A 21,484-nucleotide genomic window follows, 5' to 3' on the forward strand; every position below is an offset into this window, starting at 1 on the left:
AAATTCTGCCTATTTTTTTTATGGTTCTAGAAAAAAACATGAGGTTCCCTAATAACTTCCCTAATAAAACAAAGCCCTAGCACCTTGGCCAAGGATCTCACTCACTGCCTCTACAGATAAAGACACATGCAACCACAGGTAACTGGCAGAGATATCCATGGGTGGCTCCAGCTTGTGGATTAGATCCAGACCTAGCAGGGGACTAAAACTGACAAATTTGTGAAGTGGGATATATTTTCAAAAATTCTGCACCAAAGGTTTGTTGCCTTGTCAAGAAGGAATTTTACCATACTGCAGCTCTCTTTATTGGTGACCATGGTGGGAAACAGGTTGGTAGTAGCAGGGCAAAAAAAATACATCATTATATGGTTAATTAAAATGGAGATGAATTTGGGCCTGTGGGATGATGTCTTCAAAAGATTTTAGAATGTTTCAAAACCTGTAGATGACGCCAGTGGGTCTGATTTACAATCCAGTAAGTGGACTTTCACATGATAAGTGAAAACACAATCAGCCCTACCCAGTATGTGAACATGATGGGAAAAAGAGACACACAACTGTACTTAATCTGCCAGAGAACCAGGGCTAGTTAGGACGTACTCTGCACCCTCACATGTGGCTGACAGGCAGTGTCACCCACTCCTACACATTGCAAATTTACCACCTTTTCATTCACCAGTGCCATTCAGTGCTTGTATTAGGGGCAGAGTAAATAAGGAAGACAAAGAGAAAAATTTAACATAATCAGCTCTTCCCTTTCAAGTCTACGGTCACAATTGTACATATGTTTCTTCTGCTGTTTTTCCGATTCCGATCTCTCAAATTTGATCAGTTCTAGACAACAGTTCCAGACAATAGGGTAAAATGTTGTGTAGGAAGGGTCTCTTCTGGAGACTATTGCAAAAGTAGACTACGACACAGGAAACCACCATAACCACAATTATACGGTAGTTGGAGAGGCCTAAAAATTGTGGCATCCTAAAAATAGCCCAGTAAAATAAATCTTGACAAAACAAAAACCACACCTGTTAGCAATGCCCAAGCCCTACAATGGTTCAAGGCAGCCATCTATAGTTCTGAAAGAATAACCAAGCTGTCAAGAATAAGACAGTTACTCCAATCAAGGACAGACTGATAACAGAGCATATTTTTTAAAATGGAAAATTATGATGAAAAAACCAGACCTGGCCGTGTAAATGGCTGAATTATCAACAGTGAAACAAAATGACAAATTAATATCATTTTCTCTGCAATAATAATTAAGCAATATAACAGTAAAGATACACTAAGAATACATTTATTGGGTGTTCATAATTACACCTTGTACTTAATCATGGGAGGGGCAGGTGCTGAGAGGTGGAAGAAAGGAGCTGGATTCACTGGTGACATAATAACAGAGCCCACTCGCTGGAAGTGCTAGTGAGATAAACTTTAGGGAAAGACTATTTCCAGATGATCCTAGAAAGTAGGCCATTTAAGCACACATTAAAAACTTAACTGGAACTAAAAAAAAAAATGATAAAAAATAAAAATTTATTAGAACTAATCTTCTGGGGATGTTGGACATTTTCATTATTTTAACAGTGGTAACAGTTTCACATGTGTATACATGTCAAAACTTATCAAAACTGTACAACTTACATATGTGTAGTTTACTGTATGTCAGTTACACCAATAAAACTGTTAAAAATTGATGAAAACTAATGTAAATATGTGCTCCAGCAGGAATCAATTGTTCCCTTGAAAACATATTCTCATCTTTAGCTGAAAGTTTAGTGAGCCAAGTGAAAGAGAAAAAATTCAGTCTGACAGATTCAATTTCTCAGTTGCAAAACAAAACCAAGACTTTTTTTTTGGACTGAGAAGTGGCTCCTCCTTCTGGAAGTCTTCATTACTACAAGAACAAACACAGGTCCAAGATGTGGAAACACAGCTCTACTACAATGGGCTTTGAGTTGGTTTTAAAACCAGTAGACTCCATTCCTTTTAGCGTGTACAGCTCAACACACCTTGACAGATGTATGTAACCTTGTAAACACCATCACGGTCAAATCACAGAACATTTCCCTGTCCTGGAAAGTTCTCTTGTGCCCTGTTGTAGTCAACTGCCTTCCCTTCCACCTCCTGATTTTTGTTCCAAGAGAAAAACGTTGTCCCAATGTCATATGAGCATATGGTACTGTGGACTTTTGTAACTGGTTTCTTCTACAACAGGACGTTTTAAGAAGCAGATATCTTAGAATGGAAGGCCAACTAAGTGCTGCCTCCAAAACAAGTTCCAAAAGACTATTTCTATGCAGTCAGTACAGAAAAAAATGATTATGTGGGGGATACCACTTACGGGAGCGGGATGGTGATAATCACATCATTCAGTTCTAAATTATCTTCTTGTAACTCATATTCTATGTTGACATCACAGCCATTTCCACTCTCGGAGGGCCAGCAATTAACTGAGAAGAAAAGCAAAGCAGGAATACTCGAATATTAGAAAAAAAGTGGAGAGTGAGGCACCTGGGTGGCCCAATCGTTAGGCAGCTGCCTTCGGCTCAGGGTATGATCCAGGGTCCTGGGAATGAGCCCCACATCGGGTTCCCTGCTCAGCAGGAAGCCTGCTTCTCCCTCTCCTACAGCCCCTGCTTGTGTTCCCTCTTTCCTGTGTCTCTCTCTGTCAAATAGATACATACAATCTTTAAAAAAAAAAAAAAGTGGGGGCGCTTGGGTGGCTCAGTGGGTTAAGCCACTGCCTTCGGCTCAGGTCATGATCTCGGTGTGCTGGGATCGAGTCCCGCATCAGGCTCTCTGCTCGGCGGGAAGCCTGCTTCTCTCTGTCTCTCTCTGTCTGCCTCTCCATCTACTTGTGATTTCTCTCTGTCAAATAAATAAATAAATAAAATCTTTAAAAAAAAAAAAAGTGGAGAAAAGTTAAGATGGCAAGTGAAAGCTGACAGCTAACTACAGGCCTAAACTATTATAAAAAACTTTCAAAATTAAAGCTATTAAAGAATGAAAACTTGTGATTAAAATACAGCAAACAAAATGCAGCACTGAGCCCATTTTGAAAGAAAGCCATTTCGTCAACAAGAATTTTGCTATAGCAATGAAGATAAGCATGCACAAGGCCGGGCTATTTCTGTTCTCAGTGCAGACCAGCTTAGTGGGACCGACCAGAAGCACTTACTTGTCAGTGGAATAAAGGATTCTTCTGTGGTTTGTAGCCTCCATTTTAGCACTCCTACGTCACTGTTGACTGGAAATGACTTCTCTGGATTCTTCAAGCCAATCAGAGATTCTGCAGTGAAAAGTTTTTTATCTACATTTGGATGGGTCTGAAATAAAAAGTAAAAGAAAAACTTCTGAGTTCAGACATGACAAGATAGGAAACAAACTCCCTCTGGTCCTACATGGTCCATGATCTAAACATCTAAAATAGAGGACCATGGGGTGCCTGGCTGGCTCTGTTGGTGGCAGAGCACACAGCTGCTGATTTCAGGGTTCTGAATTCAAGGTCTGTAATGGGTGTAGACATGACTTAAAAATAAAATCCTGGGGGCTCCTGGGTGGCTCAGTAGGTTAAAGCCCCTGCCTTCGGCTTGGGTAGTGATCTCGGGGTCCTGGGATTGAGCCCCACATCAGACTCTCTGCTCTGCAGAAAGCCTGCTTCCTCCTCTCTCTCTCTGCCTACTTGTGATTTCAGTCAAGTAAGTAAATAAAATCTTTTAAAAATAAATATAAATAAAATCCTGGGGCGCCTGGGTGGCTCAGTGGGTCTTCAGCTCAGGTCATGATCCCAGGGTCCTGGGATTGAGCCCCACACTGGGCTCTCTGCTCAGCAGGGAGCCTGTTTCCCCACGCCCCCCTCTGCCTACCTCCCTGCCTACTTGTGATCTCTCTCTGTCAAATAAATAAATTTAAAAATCTCAAAAAAAAAAAAAAACCCTTAAAAAAATAAATAAAAGAGTACCTAAAAGAATGTCAATTTCTTTTGATTTAAAGAGAGATGTCCCTTCTTTAAAGACTTTTAAAGATTTAAGACATTTTGAAAATAGGAACTGGGGGCACCAGAGTGGCTCAGTTCTTTGAGTGGTTGACTCTTGATTTCAGCTCTGTTTATGATCTTGGGGTGACAGGATCAGGCCCTGCATCGGGCTCTGTGTTTGACAGGAGTCTGCTTGAGATTCTCTCTCTCCCTGTCCCTTGTCTCCACCCCCACCCTGAACTCTCACAAGTGCACTCTCTCTATATAAAACAAATAAATAAAATAAATCTTTTAGGGGCACCTGGATGGCTCAGTTGGTTAAGCATCCGCCTTCAGCTCAGGTTATGATCCCAGGGACCTGGGACAAAGCCCCACACTGGACTCCCTGCTCAGTCGGGAGCCTGTTTCTCCCTCTCCTACCCACTAATTTGTGCTATATCAAATACATAAAATCTTTAAAAAATAAATTAAATAAAATAAATATTCTTAAAAAAATAGTAATTAAAAAAAAGTAACCTCAACCTAAGGCATTTTGTTTGTAACTGAACAAATTAATAATTTTGTAATTTAAAAAGCTGAAGACCTATAACCAAGTCCTTTCTAAAAATACTTCATAGGAAGCAACATCCTGGTAGGGCCAAGCACGCCAAGTAGAAGACAACTGATCAGATGCCTAGGTCACATAGCAGTCCTGGCCTTACAGTCAGAAGGCAGGAGAGGGAAAAACTCTGTGGAAAGTTAGTTGCAATTCTGCGCACAGCAATAAATTGTTCAACGCAGGTAAACAAGATGGACTAATCTTTTAAAAAGAAGTCAGATTAAGAGAGAAAAGGGAGGGGCACCCAGGTGGCTCAGTCACTTAAACATCTGCTCAGGTCATGATCCTAGGGTCCTAGGATCAAGCCTAGTGATGAATCCCTGCTCAGTGGGGAGTCTGCTTCTCCTTCTGTCCCCCACCCCACTTGTACCCTCTCTTTCTCTCTGATAAATAAAACCTTTAAAAAAAAAAAGAGAGAGAGAGAGACAGACAGACAGACAGACAGACAGACAGAAAAGGGAAAAGAAATAACTCCTGGACAGTAGCCTACATATACTTTAAGAGCCAGCAAAGCTGTTATCAGAACTATAAAGCAGTAGTTCCAAAAGGCAACTTTGTGCTGCTTATGGGGGAAAAGCAGACAAAAAGATATTCTTCCCTGAAAATGATTTGTTTTTGTGACAAGAAATACAAGATCAACCATTTAAATAAAATGTGACAAAACAACTGCAATAATACAAAGAAGCTTCATACATATCCAGGTAGAAGAACAGACATATTTATTTTGTAAGGATTTTTATTAACTTTTCAAAAACACCACTAGATACTGCCCTTCAGGGGCGCCTGGGTGGCTCATTTGGTTAAGCTTCTGACATCAGCTCAGGTCATGATCTTGGGGTCCTGGGACTGAGCCCCAAAGCATGCTCAGCACTCAACAGGGAGTTTGCTTCTCTCCGTCTTCCTCTGCCCCTCCCCCTGCTCTCAAACACGCTCTCAGACGGGGCGCCTGGGTGGCTCAGTGGGTTAAGCCTCTGCCTTCGGCTCAGGTCATGATCCCAGAACCCTAGAATCAAGCCCCACATCGGGCTCTCTGCTCAGCAGGGAGCCTGCTTCCCTTCTTCTCTCTCTGCCTGCCTCTCTTCCTACTTGTGATCTCTGTCTGACAAATAAATAAATAAAATCTTTAAAAAAAAATAAAAAACACGCTCTCAGTGAATAAATAAATCTAAAAAACTTTGCCATTTTTAAAAAACTGTATTTCAAGCAATATCCTGAACTATTTTACTCTTTGCATAACAGTAACAAAAAAGCATCTATCTGTATCTTTCTTAAAGAGTATGAAGTCATTAGTTCAATTTCAAAATGATCTTTCATTTAATTCTACTATTAAAAGTGTATTATAATACAACTGTCAGTTGCTCTCAACCCACCTGGTAACAGATATACTGCCTCAAGGTATCCGATGTATATAATAAATTAACTTCTTTCCTAGGCTTCTAGAATGGCACTAGCTACCTAAATTAATTTTCTGTGTTCTGTGGTTCACATGAGAAACTCCAGTTGAAAAAGACTATGCTAGGCAAATAAACTGAAGTCGCTGTTTTTTGTTTTTGTTTTTAAATTTTATTTAGGGGCACCCAGGTAGCTCAGTGGTTAAGCCTCTCCCTTTGCCTCAGGTCATGATCTCAGGGTCCTGGGATCAAGCTTGCATTGGGCTCTCTGCTCAGCGGGGAGCCTGCTTCCCCTCTCTGCCTGCCTCTCCTCTTGTGATCTGTCAAATAAGTAAATAAAATCTTAAAAAAAAAAAAAAGATTTTATTTACTTATTTGAGAGACAGAGAGACAGCAAGAAAGAGCACAGGTTGGGGGAAGGGCAGAAGGGGAAGCAGACTCCCGGCTGAGCAGGGAATCTGACACAGGGCTGGATCCCAGGGCTCTGAGATCATGACCTGGTCTGAAGGCAGACACTTAGCCTGAGCGACCCAGGCATCCCAGACAAACCGAAGTCTTAATACTCCCTTATCCAAAGCCTCTACACACCTGTAGCTGCACCCCTTTCTTATCTTCATTTTCCACATGAAGACGAATTCGGCCAAATTTATCATCTGAGATTCTAAGCATGATCATGCCATGCAATTCCATATTCTGCAACCCTCCATCCCGTCCACAAGTCAGTGTGATCTTTTCCTCAATCTTCATGTGCACACTGTAGAGAAAAAGTAATAAATTTGTTCATAAAGGCAGAAATCAGAATTCCCTTTCTCTAGGGTTTAACAGTGATTAGCCATCAACAACTTATTTTAAGGTGCTGTTGCTGTATATCCAGAATTTAAAGCATTAAACCTTTCATCCCACGGAAAAGTTCCCACCTGGAAAAGTTCCCATCTGTGCAAACAATAGTAGTTATTCACTGAAGAACTGTTTACAATAGAAGTTTGAAAACAGATGTCCATTAATAGGGAGTTGCTTAGATATATAAAGGTATATCCACAAAAATGAATCCTAAGCAGTTGTGAAAAGAGGCTAAAAACTAAAAATGCTTTTCATTTGAAAATAATTTCAAAAACTAAATAAATTAAAATTAAACTAGGAATACATTTATACCTTTTTAAAATGCTATTAACATTTTATCCCACTATTTGTTTTATCATTTGCATATTCTCTGCAACTACTATTTTCTTCCTGATACAGTCACAGGCAGATTATACACCTCTTGGCCCTTTACCCCTGAATACTTCAGAGTACATCGTGTGAGAATAGGGATATTCTCTTACATAACCACAGCACTGTTACTAACTTCGCAAACTGACATCGATACTTTCTCTACTCTACCATCCCTATGCCAGTTCTGTCAGTTGACCTAGTAATGTCCTTTAAAGTAGTACAAGATCCCAGGGCGCCTGTACAGCTCAGTCGGTCGAGCGTCCGACTTTTTTTTTTTTTTTTTAAGATTTTATTTATTTATTTGACAGGCAGAGATCACAAGTAGGCAGAGAGGCAGGCAGAGAGAGAGGAGGAAGCAGGCTCCCTGCTGAGCAGAGAGCCCGATGTGGGGCTCGATCCCAGGGTCCTGGGATCATGACCTGAGCCGAAGGCAGAGGCTTAACCCACTGAGCCACCCAGGTGCCCCTGAGCGTCCGACTCTTGATTTCGCCTCAGGTCCTGATCTCAGGGTCCTGGAATCGAGCCCTGCATTGGGTTCCACGCTCAGTGCAGTCTGCTTGGGATTTTCTCTCTCTCTCTCTCTCTCTCTCCCTCTGTACCTCCCCCAACTCAAGCATGTTCAGTGTCTCTATGAGATAAATAAATGGGTAAAAGCTGTAAAAGGAGAAAAAAATAAAGTAGTACAAGATCCAATCTAGGATCAAGTATTATTAGATGTCATGTCTTTACAGCTTCAAATAAGGATACTCTCATCTCCAAAATAAGTAAGTGAATAAAGTAATTGGAAAATGCGTCTAGTATGCTACCACTTAGGTATAAAAAAAAAAAGAAGAAGAAGATAACATGTTTTTATTTACCTACATATAGTCTATACTCTCCAAAGAATATACCAAAAATCTAGTTAATTCTAGTTGCCTCCAAAAAGAGAAACTTGCCGGGATGGGTGGGAGAAAGACTTTTTGTTGTAATACTTTTTCTCCCTTTAGATTTAATTTAATTATATTACTTAAACAGGGAGGGGGAGGAGCAGAGGCAGAGGGACCCTCAGACTCCATGCTGAGCGTAAGCCTGACACGGCACTCAGTCTCACGAGCCTGAGATCACAACCTGAGCCGAAATCAAGAGTTGGACAATTAATGGACTAAGCCACCCAGGGGCCCCTGTAATACTTTTTGAACCTTTTAAATTTTGAACTATATGAATGTATAACCTAATAAAGAATCAGTAAAATGCAAAGTGTTACTGCTCTGGGCAATTACTAAGTACAATCTATCCCTATTTTTTTTTCTTCCTAAAGCTATTTTTAACTGAGTGAACTGCAGACACTAAAAAGAATACTCTAGCATCCTACTTTGTCCCAACATATAAAAGTCTTCCCAGAAACAAAGGCATGATACATAAGACCACAAAGCAGTGTATCTTTTTGTTTTGGTTTGTTTTTTTTTAGTAAGTAAAGCCACAGAAGTTTATTAAGTGGAGATACAGAAAAAGCTCTCAAGAGTGAGAGTTGTCCCAACAAGATTGCCCCAAAGGAGTGTATCTTAAAACAACGCAGGGTTAGGGCACCTGGGTGGTTCAGTCAGTTGAGCTTCCAACTCTTGGTTTCAGCTCAGGTCATGATCTCAAGGTCGTGAGATCGAGCCCCATACTGGGCTCCACAGGGAGCAGCAAGTCTGCTTACAATTCTGCCCCTCTGTCTCTGCCCCCTCCCCTGCTCACGCACACACAGGATCCCATTTACTTTCACAAGAGTTTGCTCCATGCTCAAGAAACATTTCATCATTTAAAAAGAGTCTCAAGGGACGCCTGGGTGGCTCAGTGGGTTGAGCCTCTGCCTTCGGCTCAGGTCATGATCTCAGGGTCCTGGGATCGAGTCCCGCATCGGGCTCTCTGCTTGGCAGGGAGCCTGCTTCCTCCTCTCTCTCTCTGCCTGCCTCTCTGCCTACTTGTGATCTCGCTCTGTCAAATAAATAAATAAAATCTTTAAATAAATAAATAAATGATAAAAAGAGTCTCAAGCCCTCTCTGATACATGATGGTTTCCAACATTTTTTATTTTTTTTAATATTTTATTTATTTATTTGACAGACAGAGATCACAAATAGGCAGAGAGAGAGAGAGAGAGAGAGGAGGAAGCAGGCTCTCTGCTGAGCAGAGAGCCCAACGCAGGGCTCAATCCCAGGACCCTGAGATCATGACCCGAGCTGAAGGCAGAGGCTTTAACCCACTGAACCACCCAGGAGCCCCTCCAACATCTTTTTTAAAGTGTCAAGCTTCTGTCTCACTCAAAGCCTCTAGGAGCAGCACAGAGGCTGTAGTGACTTCAGATTTGTATCCATGCAACCCTGTTCATCTCATACAGAACAGGACATACGAGATAACCTTGCGCACACCTGATAAAAGTACCCTCTCAGACTCATCTTTTTTTTTTTTTTTTTTAAAGATTTTATTTATTTGTTTCAGAGATAGAGAGAGACAGCACAAATAGAGCAGCAGGCCGAGGGAGAAGGAGAGGGAGAAGCAGGCTCCCCGCTGAGCAGGGAGTCCGACCCCCGGACTTAGGATCACAACCTAAGCTGAAGGCAGCCGCTTAACTGACTGAGCCACCCAGGCACCCCTCAGACTCATCTTTCACTCGACCCCAAAACTATCAGCAACAGAGAAGCCTGGGCTTCAAGTGAAGAAATCTGAGTCATGAATATGTGAACTTGGTAACTTAATATGTTATGAACCAGTCCTGACATAAGAGACAAATCAAAATATTCTAAACTCAGGATACCTGAGTAGCTGTCAGTTAAGCATCTGCCTTCTGCTCAAGTCATGATTCCAAGGTCCGGGGATTGAGTCCTGCATCAGGCTCCTTGTTCAGCAAGGAGCCTGCTTCTCCCTCTGCCTGCCAATCCCCCTGCTTGTCCACTTGCTCTCTCTCTGACAGAAAAATCTTAAAAAAAAAATTCTCAGGGGCACCTGGGTGGCTCAGTGGAAGCCTCTGCCTTCAGCTCAGGTCATGCATGATCTCAGGGTCCTGAGACTGAGCCCCACATCGGGCTCTCTGCTCAGTGAGGAGCCTGCTTCCCCCACACCTCCCTACTTGTGATCTCTCTGTCCAATAAATAAATCTTTTTAAAAAAAAATATTTTATTTGGGGTGCCTGGGTGGCTCAGTGGGTTAAGCCGCTGCCTTTGGCTCAGGTCATGATCTCAGGGTTCTGGGATCAAGTCCCGCATCGGGCTCTCTGCTCGGCAGGAAGCCTGCTTCCTTCTCTCTCTCTATCTCTGCCTGCCTATCCATCTACTTGTGATTTCTCTCTGTCAAATAAATAAATAAAATCTTTAAAAAAAATATATTTTTTATTTATTTATTTGACAGACAGAGATCACAAATAGGGAGAGAGGCAGGCAGAGAGAGAGGAGGAAGCAGGCTCCCCACCAAGCAGAAAGCCTGACGCAGGGCTCGTTCCCAGGACCCTGGGAGCATGACCTAAGCCGAAGGCAGAGGCTTTAACCCACTGAGCCACCCAGGTGCCCCCCAATAAATAAATCTTTAAAAAAAAAAAGAAATTCTTTACTGCGTTTAAGTACTGAAAAGGCAAAAGATAATGTTAATTTGCTGTTAGAGATATTTATAAATTTTGTATTAAAGACTGGGTCCCCTTAAAGTTTAATTAAAAGAAGACTTGGCAAAATACAGCACAGAGGACACCACAGCTCTAGCGCTCTAATTCAAGTACACTTTAAAAGAACAGGCATACACCTGGCATAAAGACAAATTACTTTTTTTTTTAAGTTTTATTTTATTTTTTTTTAACTCAAGTTTTTATTTAAATAAAGTTTTATTTATTTAAGTAATGTCTACACCTAACACGGGGCTCAAACTTACAACCCCGAGATTAAGAGTTGCGTGCTCCACCAACTAAGCTAGCCAGGCACCCCACAACAAGTTACTATTAAATTTACCCAGCACACTTGGGGGCCTGGGGTGCTCAGTTGGCTAAGGGTCTGACTCATGATGTCAGCTCAGGTCATGATATTAGGGTCCTGAGATCGAGTCCCCCGTGGCCCCCCATGAGGCTCTGCACTAAGCGCTAAGCCTGCCTGACAGTCTCTCCTTCTTCCTCTGCCCTTCCCCATGCTTGTGCCCATGAACTCTCTCACCCATAAAATCTTAAAAAACAATTTCCCTTTCCCTTTGCATTCCTCCATACATATGCCAAAAAAAACAAAAACAAAAACTTAGCCAGCAGAGACTTAATGAAAGGTAAATTCTAAATTCCACAGAAAATAAATAGCTGAGAGCCCCCCAGTCATGGTAATGGGAGTAAAAAAAAAAACGACGCCATGTTAAATCTACGATATATTCTAAGTCTTTTAAAACAGTAAAAACTAAAAGATACACAAAAAATTTATAATGCACTGAAATAAAATATTTTTATACATTATGTGATATGTTCTTATTGAAAAAGTTCCTGCTTACCTTTCCATATTAATGGGTGGAGCATGCACTTTGGTGGCTTCAGAAGTACGCTTGCCCATATTGGAGGACATGATAGTTTCACCTTCAGATTTCAATTTGTCCACAAAATTATCTACTTCCTTCCCTTTGGCTCCAAGTTTCAAAGCCTTGCTGGGGCCTGAAGGCCTGGGTGAAATAAGAAGAAATAACAAAATAAGAAAAACATCACAACTAACAAACATTAATAACCCCATAGCATTCAAGGTTTCCCTGACACTGTTCTTTAAGACAAAAGTGAAGATATCAAAGGAAAAACTCAAGCATCCTAGAGTTTAGTGGAACTTTAGACTATTCCCTGCCCAAACTGGCAGCTGAGTCACTATTAATACGTGATTAATTCAGGTGCCTCGGTGGCTCAGTCAGTTAAGCGTCTGCTTTCAGCTCAGGTCATGATCCCAGGGGCCTGGAACTGAGTCCCACACTGGGGGTCATGATCCCAGGGGCCTGGAACTGAGTCCCACACTGGGCTCCCTGCTCAGTGGGAAGACTGCATCTCTCTCTCCCCTCTGCTCATTCTCCCTCTTTTTCTCTCTCTCCTTCTCTAATAAATAAAATAATACATAAGCTTCAAAGACCTAAAGAACAAAGGTACATTTATAAAAAGCATGCATGATTGGATGAAAACTTTGTACCTTCCATCCTGATAAATATACCCGTGCATTAAAAAACTCTTGCATATACTTCCAGGTAGTTGACAGATTCTCCCAGAAATCTATTCATATTCACACCAAGATTAAAAAATCCATTTTCTATAAACAGTTAAATATCCCCTCTTCTCCCAAAATATATAAGCCAACTCTCATGGTATAATCTATAAAAGAAACCTCTTTTACACAAAAAATCCACCACCACATTCAGATTTCTCCCTTATCCCGTTATTATGTAGCCAAATTTAATATTACATCTTACATTAAGTCACTCATTATTTTCAACTTGCCCAGAAATCAGATATTACTCCAAAATAGACACATACAGCCTTCATCTGCCTGTCTAGGTTGTCAGTGATACACTGAATTCTACCTGGCTGGTGCAGGTGCCACTTTTGGTTTATCGGTTTCAATGATGGTCTCTGTGATCATGGCAGCTGTGCTGCCTCCAGATACTGCAGAGCTTCCAAATCCTCCAAATCCTGGTGCTTTTTTGCCCTGTCTCTCTGCATCTCTTCGGGCCTGTTGTAATTCTTTTGCTTTACGCCGCATCTCAGCCTTGGCTTCACGTTCTTGGGTCTACAAAAAGAGACATCCGTGGATGTGGCTTTGAGTACAGTCTAGACCAGCAAATGAGAACAGGAAAACAGTAAAGCCTAAAAGAAAGACACACAAACAAGAAGTCCCAAAGAAGACTCTATGTATTTACCTCTCTAACCGCTCTGAACACCTTTTCCTCATGAGAATCCATTTCCGTGAAGGTTCTGATCTGTGCCAGGTTAACATTCTCCCGGTATCCCAGGGCAACAATTTCATCAAAAGCAAAAATTAAATCAAAACAGTGCTCTGATATCTCATTCTCCTCTAAGGCTCGGCAGTACTCCGGGATCTAATCGTGGGCAGTGATGGAAAAGAAACATTTAAGACTTAGTAGTCTTTATGTTTCCTAAGTCTTATCCTTTAAAATTCAGAAATTTCGAATAAAATAAAATACACAAATTTCAAAGAATCCAAATAGCAAGTTAGCATGACTTTGGCATAGAGAGAGAGAGAGAGAGAGTGTTGTGCCTGTATCAATAAGGCTTACCTAATGAATATTATCTAAAAATACAGACAAACAGGTGTCAGAACCACAAAAACAGACTGAAGCAACAGCTTAAGAAATGAAAGGTCAGTTCACACATTCTCTTTTGGGGTACCCTAGCCTAGGAGAACACACAGTGTCTGCTGAATGAATAAACAGCTGTAATAATAAACTGCTGGGATGGGAAGCATATAGCACGCAAACTGGTAAGCATCAGCTGCTTGGGGAAAAAAGAGTTTCACAGTGAAAATTTAAAGCAGAAAACTAAGACCCACAATTACAGAAAGACTCTTACCACTCTTGAGAAAAGCCTTAGGGTCTCCAGATCTTCCAAGATGTTACTGTTTTTGGTAGTGATCAGCACCATGTACAGCTTCTCCATAGGCTGGTAGACGTATCTTACACTCTCTGTTTCAACAAATGTATGTTGTTTTCCAGTGTTCATGAGCTTTGGAAAAGCTGCTAACAAACCCTCAATCCGAGTTCGGGTCATCTCCACAAACTGTCGAGAAACAATAGCCTTTCCTGCTTTTGTGCAGACCGCAGCTGCCAACAGCACCTGCCAGGAACATACGTCTAAGTAAGTACTAATTATTTCTTCACATCTGTTCTCTTTTAGCACCCTCAGATCTTCCAAAGAATGACACACGCAGTTACTTAGTGATATGACTACTAGAATGCTGATTTTCAAACTCTCCTTCATTGCTCTTTTAATTCTAGTACATAATTCAAAAAATAAAACTACAGTGAAGCAAAATGGAACTATCAGTCCTATTTTTCAATAACTTACTTTAAGGAAAACTTAGTTAAAAAAAAAAAAAAACTTTTGCCAAGTCTACAAATACATTTGTTAACAGATTTCCTATGACTCAGAAATAGGTTGCTTTCTGCTTTGGCAGACCCATGAAGAATAGTTCAAACTTTTTCTTAGAACAGAAATGTCCACAGCAAAAAAAGATGTCTGACCAGACAGATTAAAAGTTCATATATAAGCCTCTGATCTTTCCTTTTTTTTCCCCCTAGAACATGGAACTAATCTAGCATGTCCAAATTTATCTTTTGTTCTTTAATAAACCCCATCCCACTATCTTACTTCTACATATGTAAACAATCTATAAAATGAAAAACTAAGTGATTCAATGTTTCACACAGGTTTTGACACCGGTCAAGGATAAAGACGAACTGCCTTTTTTCTGACATTCATTAAACAAAACCAAGCACCAGGGGAGCCTGGGCAGCTCAGTCAGTTAAGTGTCTGTCATGGGCTCAGATCATGATCCCAGGGTTCTGCAACTGAGCCCTGCATCAGGATCCCTGCTCGACAGGAAGCCTGCCTCTCCCTCTGCCACTCACTCCCCCTGCTTGTGGGCTCCTGCTCTATCCTCTCAAATAAAGAAATAAAATCTTTTTCAAAAAGGAAAAAAAAAGAAGCACCAAAGGAAGAACAAGAGACCTCAAATGTCATTAGCAAGTGAGTAAGGAAATTAAGTACAGTGTTATCGTCTCTGCAGTATAGGATCCCAAGAATTCACAAATATAAGTAATATTTTGGAAGTCTCAATGCTACAATACAACCTCTGACATATCAATATCCCACTGGTCAGGCTTCTCAGCTATACAGAAACCTGTCCTCTACAGGTAAACTGGAAGAAAAAACAAGTTAGTTAATTCAAATATTCTTATAGTCTAAGTACATCAAAATAGTTCTGTAATAATAATAGGAGAACACAATGTCCTTATCCATCAAGAATAGGTAACTAGGGGGACGCCTGAGTAGCTCAGTTGGTTAGACGACTGCCTTCGGCTCAGGTCATGATCCTGGAGTCCCGGGATCGAGTCCCGCATCGGACTCCCAGCTCCATGGGGAGTCTGCTTCTCTCTCTGACCTTCTCCTCGTTCATGCTCTCTCTCACTATCTCTCTCTCAAGTAAATAAATAAAATCTTTAAAAAAAAAAAAAAAAGAATAGGTAACTAGGTATTTGGGAGATAACTACCATCATGTTTCTTTCCAAGCAGCTATGTAAAAACAATTTATACCAGGGCGCCTGGGTGGCTCAATGGGTTAAGCCTCTACCTTCAGCTCGGGTTATGACCCCCAGGGTCCTGGGATGGAGCTCCACATCTGGCTCTCTGCTCAGCAGTGAGTCTGCTCCCCCTCTACCACTCCACCTCTCTCTCTGCCTGCCTCTCTGCCTACTTGTGATCTCTGTCAAATAAATCTTTTTTTTTTTTTTAAGATTTTATTTATTTATTTGACAGACAGAGATCACAAGTAGGCAGAGAGGCAGGCAGAGGAGGAAGCAGGCTCCCCGCTGAGCAGAGAGCCCAATGTGGGGCTCGATCCCAGGACCCTGGGACCACGACCTGAGCTGAAGGCAGAGGCTTTAACCCACTGAGCCACACAGGCGCCCCTGTCAAATAAATCTTTAAAAAAAAAAAAATTTATACTGGAAAAGTGATCTGTATCTTGTACAAATAATTTCCCTCTATCAAATGGATTTTTATTGTTGCTACTATCAACTCTACACAGAAATTTAATTATCCCAGCTTAGGGGCGCCTGGGTGGCTCAGTGGATTAAGCCGCTGCCTTCGGCTCAGGTCATGATCTCAGGGTCCTGGGATCCAGTCCCGCATCGGGCTCTCTGCTTGGCAGGGAGCCTGCTTCCCTCTCTCTCTCTCTCTCTGCCTGCCTCTCCATCTACTTGTGATTTCTCTCTGTCAAATAAATAAATAAATCTTTAAAAAAAAAAAAAATTATCCCAGCTTAAAGTTACTTCTATGCTGCATAGAATTAAAAAGTTTTTAGCTATTCCCATAAGCAGCCTGAGGTGATCTCCGAAAATGGTTCACTACTCACTTGACCCAGACAACCCTACAAAATCATGGAAATCAAGAGGTTCATATCTTTGTGTTCACTTTAAGAACACATGTGAAACCTTCCAAGCCATCAAGGGTATGTGTATCTGAAAGCCACCAAGTACCTGAAGGAAGTCACTTTACAGAAGCAATGTGTGCCATCCTGTCACTATATTGGAGGAATTGGTAGATGTGCCCAAGCCAAACAGTGGGGCTGAACACAAGGTTGGTGGCCCAAAGAGTTCTGAATTTTTAGTGCAAATGCTAAAAATTGCAGAGTAATACTGAACTTAAGGGTTTAGACACAGATTTTCTGGTCACTGAGCACATCCAATGGAACAAAGCCTCCAAGATACTGCAAGAACTTAGAGCCCATGGTCGGATTTACCCAGACATGAACTCACTCTGCCCCACTGAGATGATCCTTACTGAAAAACAGGAGGCTGGGGCGCCTGGATGGCTCAGTGGGTTAAAGCCTCTGCCTTTGGCTCGGGTCATGATCCTGGGATCCTGGGATGGAGCCCCGTATCGGGCTCCCAGCTCAGAGGGGAACCTGCTTCCCCCTCTCTCTCTGCCTGCTGCTCTGCCTACTTGTGCTCTGTCAAATTTTAACTAAAATTAAAATAAAATAAATTAAAAGAGCAGAAAATGTTTTAGACCTTTAGAGAGGTACAGAGTATAAAAATTACCAGTTGATTACTTTAAGAATGGCAAATAAGCTAGTTTAAAAGTCCAAAACCAATCACTTTCCCCCAGATATTTATATTTATTTAAAATAAATAGTTTTGTACTCAAGAAATGTAGTTTCCCCATCACTAACCAGTTGGGAGGTTTTTGCCATCACCTTTTTTTTTTTTTAAAGATTTTATTTATTTATTTGACAGAGAGAAATCACAAGTAGATGGAGAGGCAGGCAGAGAGAGAGGGAAGCAGGCTCCCTGCTGAGCAGAGAGCCCGATATGGGACTCGATCCCAGGACCCTGGGATCACGACCCGAGCCGAAGGCAGTGGCCTAACCCACTGAACCACCCAGGCGCCCCTTGCCATCACCTTTGTATGAGGAAAGAGGATATACTGAGTATAGTAAAGGATACCAGAGAAAGAATAAAAATGCAAAATGGTTATAACACATATTTCTCAAAAGAAACCCTCCATTCTATGTCTTTAACTTTATTTTTATTTTGGGTATAGATTTTTATTTTTTAATTTGGTTTTATTAAGATATAAATGACATATGAAATCATAAGATATCTAAAGTTTACATTGTGGCAATTCCCTGTCTTTAACTTTATATATACATATTTTTTAGAAGATTTTATTTATTTATTTGACAGACAGAGGTCACAAGTAGGCAGAGAGGCAGGCAGAGAGAGAGAGGGGGGAAGCAGGCTCCCAGCCGAGCGGAGAGCCTGATGCAGGGCTCCATCCCAGGACCCTGGGATCATGACCTGAGCCAAAGGCAGAGGCTTTAACCCACTGAGCCACCCAGGCGCCCCAAACTTTGTATTTTTTTTTTAAGATTTTATTTATTTGTTTGACAGACACAACAAGAGAGGGAAAGCAAGCAGAGGGAGTGGGAAAGGGAGAAGCAGGCTTCCCGATGACCAGGGACCCCAACCCCCCCGAAATGTGGGGCTTGATCCCAGGACCCTGGGATCATAATCTGAGCCAAAGGCAGATGCTCAATTGAATCAACCAGGCACCCCGTTTTTAACTTTAAATTAGCAATACAAAATAAATATTTCTTCAGATAAGGGGAGGGGTAATTTTTGGTACACAAATAATGGTAATATTTTAATCGCTAAGGAGACGAAACTGACCTAAAATTATTACCAAGCCAAGTTATTTGTTCAGAAGGCTAAAACCAAATGTACTCAAGAAATTCAATTTCACATTAATTTTTATAGGAGGTTCATGTTTCAACCATCTACATATTTCTGGCAAAAAAAAAAATTCTTTTAAATAAAAAACTGTTTCAGCTTACACATGACAAGCAGGTAAGTCTCTGTGCTGGTCAATGAAGGCTTACATGCCACATATGTCCAAAGAAGGAGGACTTTTGCTCCAAAATTATCCCTGAGAAAACAGCTGTACTGCATAAAGACTTGTTCATAGCAGCATTATTCATAATAATGAAAATAAGCTAAAAATAAGCTAAAAAGTGAAAACCCAAGTCTACTGAACGATGAATGAATAAGCAAAATGTGGTTTATCCATACAATGGCATATTATTCAATCATAAAAATAAATGAACATGGATGAACTTTGAAAATACTGTGCTAAATGAAAGAAAGTAGACCACATCTTACATGGTTCCATTTATATGAAATATCCAGAATAGCAAATCCGGAGAAGAAAGGAGATTGATTAGTGGTTGCCAGAGGCTGGGAAAGGGAAATGAGTGGCTGCTAATAAGTATGGAGTTTCTCTTTGGGGTTATGAAAATGTTCTAAGCTTAGATAGTGGTGATGGTCGTACAACTTTGTGAATATACTAACACATCTATTGAATCATAGAATTTAAAAGGCTAAATTTTATGGTATGTAAATTATAGCCAATTAAAAACAAAAAGGAGGGCAGGGGCACCCAGCTGGCTCAGTCAGTACAGCTTGTGACTCCTGGTCACAAGACTGGGGCGCGCAGGTGGCTCAGGTAGTAAAGTGTCGGTCTTTGGCTCAGGTAATGATCTCAGGGATCCGGGGATCCAGTCCCATGTTGGGCTTCCTGCCCAGTGGGGAGTCTACTTCTCCCTTTCCCTCTGCCCCTCCCATAATAAAAGAATTATACTTTGATTAACTGGGGGATCTGAGTGTGTAAAGATGAAGAAACACCGGGGTTTTAGTAGGACCTAAGCTGGAAAACTCTGAGACTTTGAGTCATTCCATTACACAGGTACAAGCAAAATAAGGCTCCCAAAGTAGGATCAAAGTGCCCACTTTAAGTATGGCTCTAAGCCTCCAAATACCCAAGATACCACAATCAGAGAGACCACAAAGCTGATACAGGTTTCTATTCACTATGTTATTCATGTCACCTCTGGAACATAAGGTCACCTCTAAACAAGATAAATTTAACCTATTCTAAGTTAATATTCATTTCCTTAAATGCCTTGAAATAATAAAGCTTCCCTTCATATCAGGGTTTACCAATGTTTAACAATTATTAAAATCCAGTATACACTAAAAGGTAAGTTAATTTTTCCAACTCTAATTTGATCTGATTTTCTCTGGGGAAGAGTGAGTAAGTATGATTCTCTATAAAATTGTTTTAATTTATTTTCATTTTTGGAAAAGAACATTTAGACCTAACAGGACCCTTCAAGAGCCCTTGATTGTTTTTATAGATCTAAATACTGAAGGCCCAAAAGTTAGATGATCTCTCCAGGATTGTTTAATTTAAAACACACACAAACATTAAGTTGAGCTTTGTCAGACAAATTTTCTTTTAATAATACTTAAACAGCTTGAATATATCATAATTTATGTTTGGATTAAATAACAACTCTCTTCTACCCAGATTTAACTACACAAATCATAAAGTTCTTTGAGTAAAGAAACCTAAGGGGCGACTGGGTGGCTCAGTGGGTTAAAGCCTCTGCGTTCCACTCAAGTCATGATCCCAGGGTTCTGGGATCAAGCCCCGTGTCAGGCTCTATGCTCCGCTAGGAGCCTGCTTCCCCCTCTCTCTCTCTCTCTGCCTGCCTCTCTGCCTACTTGTGATCTCTGTCTGTCAAATAAATAAATATAAAAGCTTTAAAAAAAAAAAAAGAAAGAAAAGAAAAGAAACCTAAAGCATTAGGTTTCTGTTCTGCCTCTATCACTGTGTATTGCATAAGTCACTTAACTGCTTCCCCAAAATAGAGATTAGTTCATATGAAATCTAAAGTGATTTCCCATCTTTATGATTTTACAAGTTAAGCATCTGATAACTTTACAGCAACTAAAAATGTACAATACCTCCACTTTACACCCACTGCTCCAGTGGCAACTACTTCGGAACAGTATTTTACATGAACACTAAGCTGCTAAAAGGCAAGTACCTCATCCAAACAAATCATGAGTGTGCACAGTAGGTATGTGAGACAAGCTGCTGTACCATTCCTTCATCCTCACTAGTGACAGATATCCGAAAATAAAAGGTAGTAATTCAGCATAAACATGCATAATTCTCTGAAGAAAAAAAGCCAAAGAGTTCCTCAAAGCTCTAAATACTTTCATATTTCTCACTTTCAGATTTAAGCACTTTCTCCTTTGTAATTCACTGTAATGAGGATATATATATAAATATTGTCATATATATGTATATTCATATATATATGATTCATAATCATATTAAGGGTAGTTTCTACAAGTGTCATAAAGGACCATTTTGTCTTTCCTGTTTGCATGAGAGAAGCAGAGGGAAAATTACAATAAAATCTAGATCACATACAAAACCTAAAACTTGGAAAGTTACTCAGTGAGAGTTTTAAGCTCATCACAAGTTTCTTGTAAAGAATAAAAATAAAAGGACACTGTTCTCAGTTTTTGCAGTAAACTTTCTATTTGGAGAATAAGTAGATGGCAAATCAACGGAAACTCAAGAAAATCATTTTCATTCTTTTCCTGTTCCCAGAAACAACAATCAAAAAGATACACAAAGAAGGGCGCCTGGGTGGCTCAGTGGATTAAGCCGCTGCCTTCGGCTCAGGTCATGATCTCAGGGTCCTGGGATCGAGTCCCACATCGGGCTCTCTGCTCAGCAGGGAGCCTGCTTCCCTCTCTCTCTCTGCCCACCTCTCCGTCTACTTGTGATTTCTCTCTATCAAATAAATAAATAAAATCTTTAAAAAAAAAAAAGATACATAAAGAAAACAAAAAGCTGTGCAGCTGCTGAATTATATAAAAAGAAAATAAAAGCATAATAACCCCCAATTGGGGACTGATATTACCATGTAGGATTTCAGTTTCTCCCTCAGTATGTACAGATCACCCACACAAACCCAAATCTAGCTTTCTAATAACTAATGACTTTTGGGACTAAATACTATTATTTATATTGAATGTGTCCACTCTAGTTCATTCACTGCTCTACTGAGTGAATAAGAACAGCATTCTGTAGGTAAGCAAAGATCTTACAGACTGTTGCTACCATGAGACTTCATGTCATTTATTCAAATTTAAATTTATTGGGGCGCCTGGGTGGCTCAGTCGGGTAAGCATCCAACT

The 21,484-nt window shown here is 40.7% G+C and overlaps 1 protein-coding gene across 1 annotated transcript in view; it reads right to left on the reverse strand.

The window, feature by feature from the left end:
* Positions 1-21,484, reverse strand: part of ARCN1 (archain 1) — a 29,726-nt gene that overhangs the window by 4,897 nt on the left and 3,345 nt on the right. The window contains exons 2-8 of the mRNA XM_004749957.3: positions 13,716-13,979; positions 13,046-13,225; positions 12,710-12,915; positions 11,651-11,815; positions 6,554-6,719; positions 3,179-3,326; positions 2,342-2,450 (exon numbers count right to left, since the gene is read on the reverse strand). Of these exons, the coding sequence (XP_004750014.1) occupies positions 2,342-2,450; positions 3,179-3,326; positions 6,554-6,719; positions 11,651-11,815; positions 12,710-12,915; positions 13,046-13,225; positions 13,716-13,979 (1,238 nt within the window). The remainder of the gene's footprint in view (positions 1-2,341; positions 2,451-3,178; positions 3,327-6,553; positions 6,720-11,650; positions 11,816-12,709; positions 12,916-13,045; positions 13,226-13,715; positions 13,980-21,484) is intronic.

This window comes from Mustela putorius, unplaced genomic scaffold (assembly GCF_011764305.1).
Source record: "Mustela putorius furo isolate JIRA1106 unplaced genomic scaffold, ASM1176430v1.1 tig00000460_pilon_pilon_pilon, whole genome shotgun sequence".
In the NCBI taxonomy this organism is placed as follows: Eukaryota; Metazoa; Chordata; class Mammalia; order Carnivora; family Mustelidae; genus Mustela; species Mustela putorius.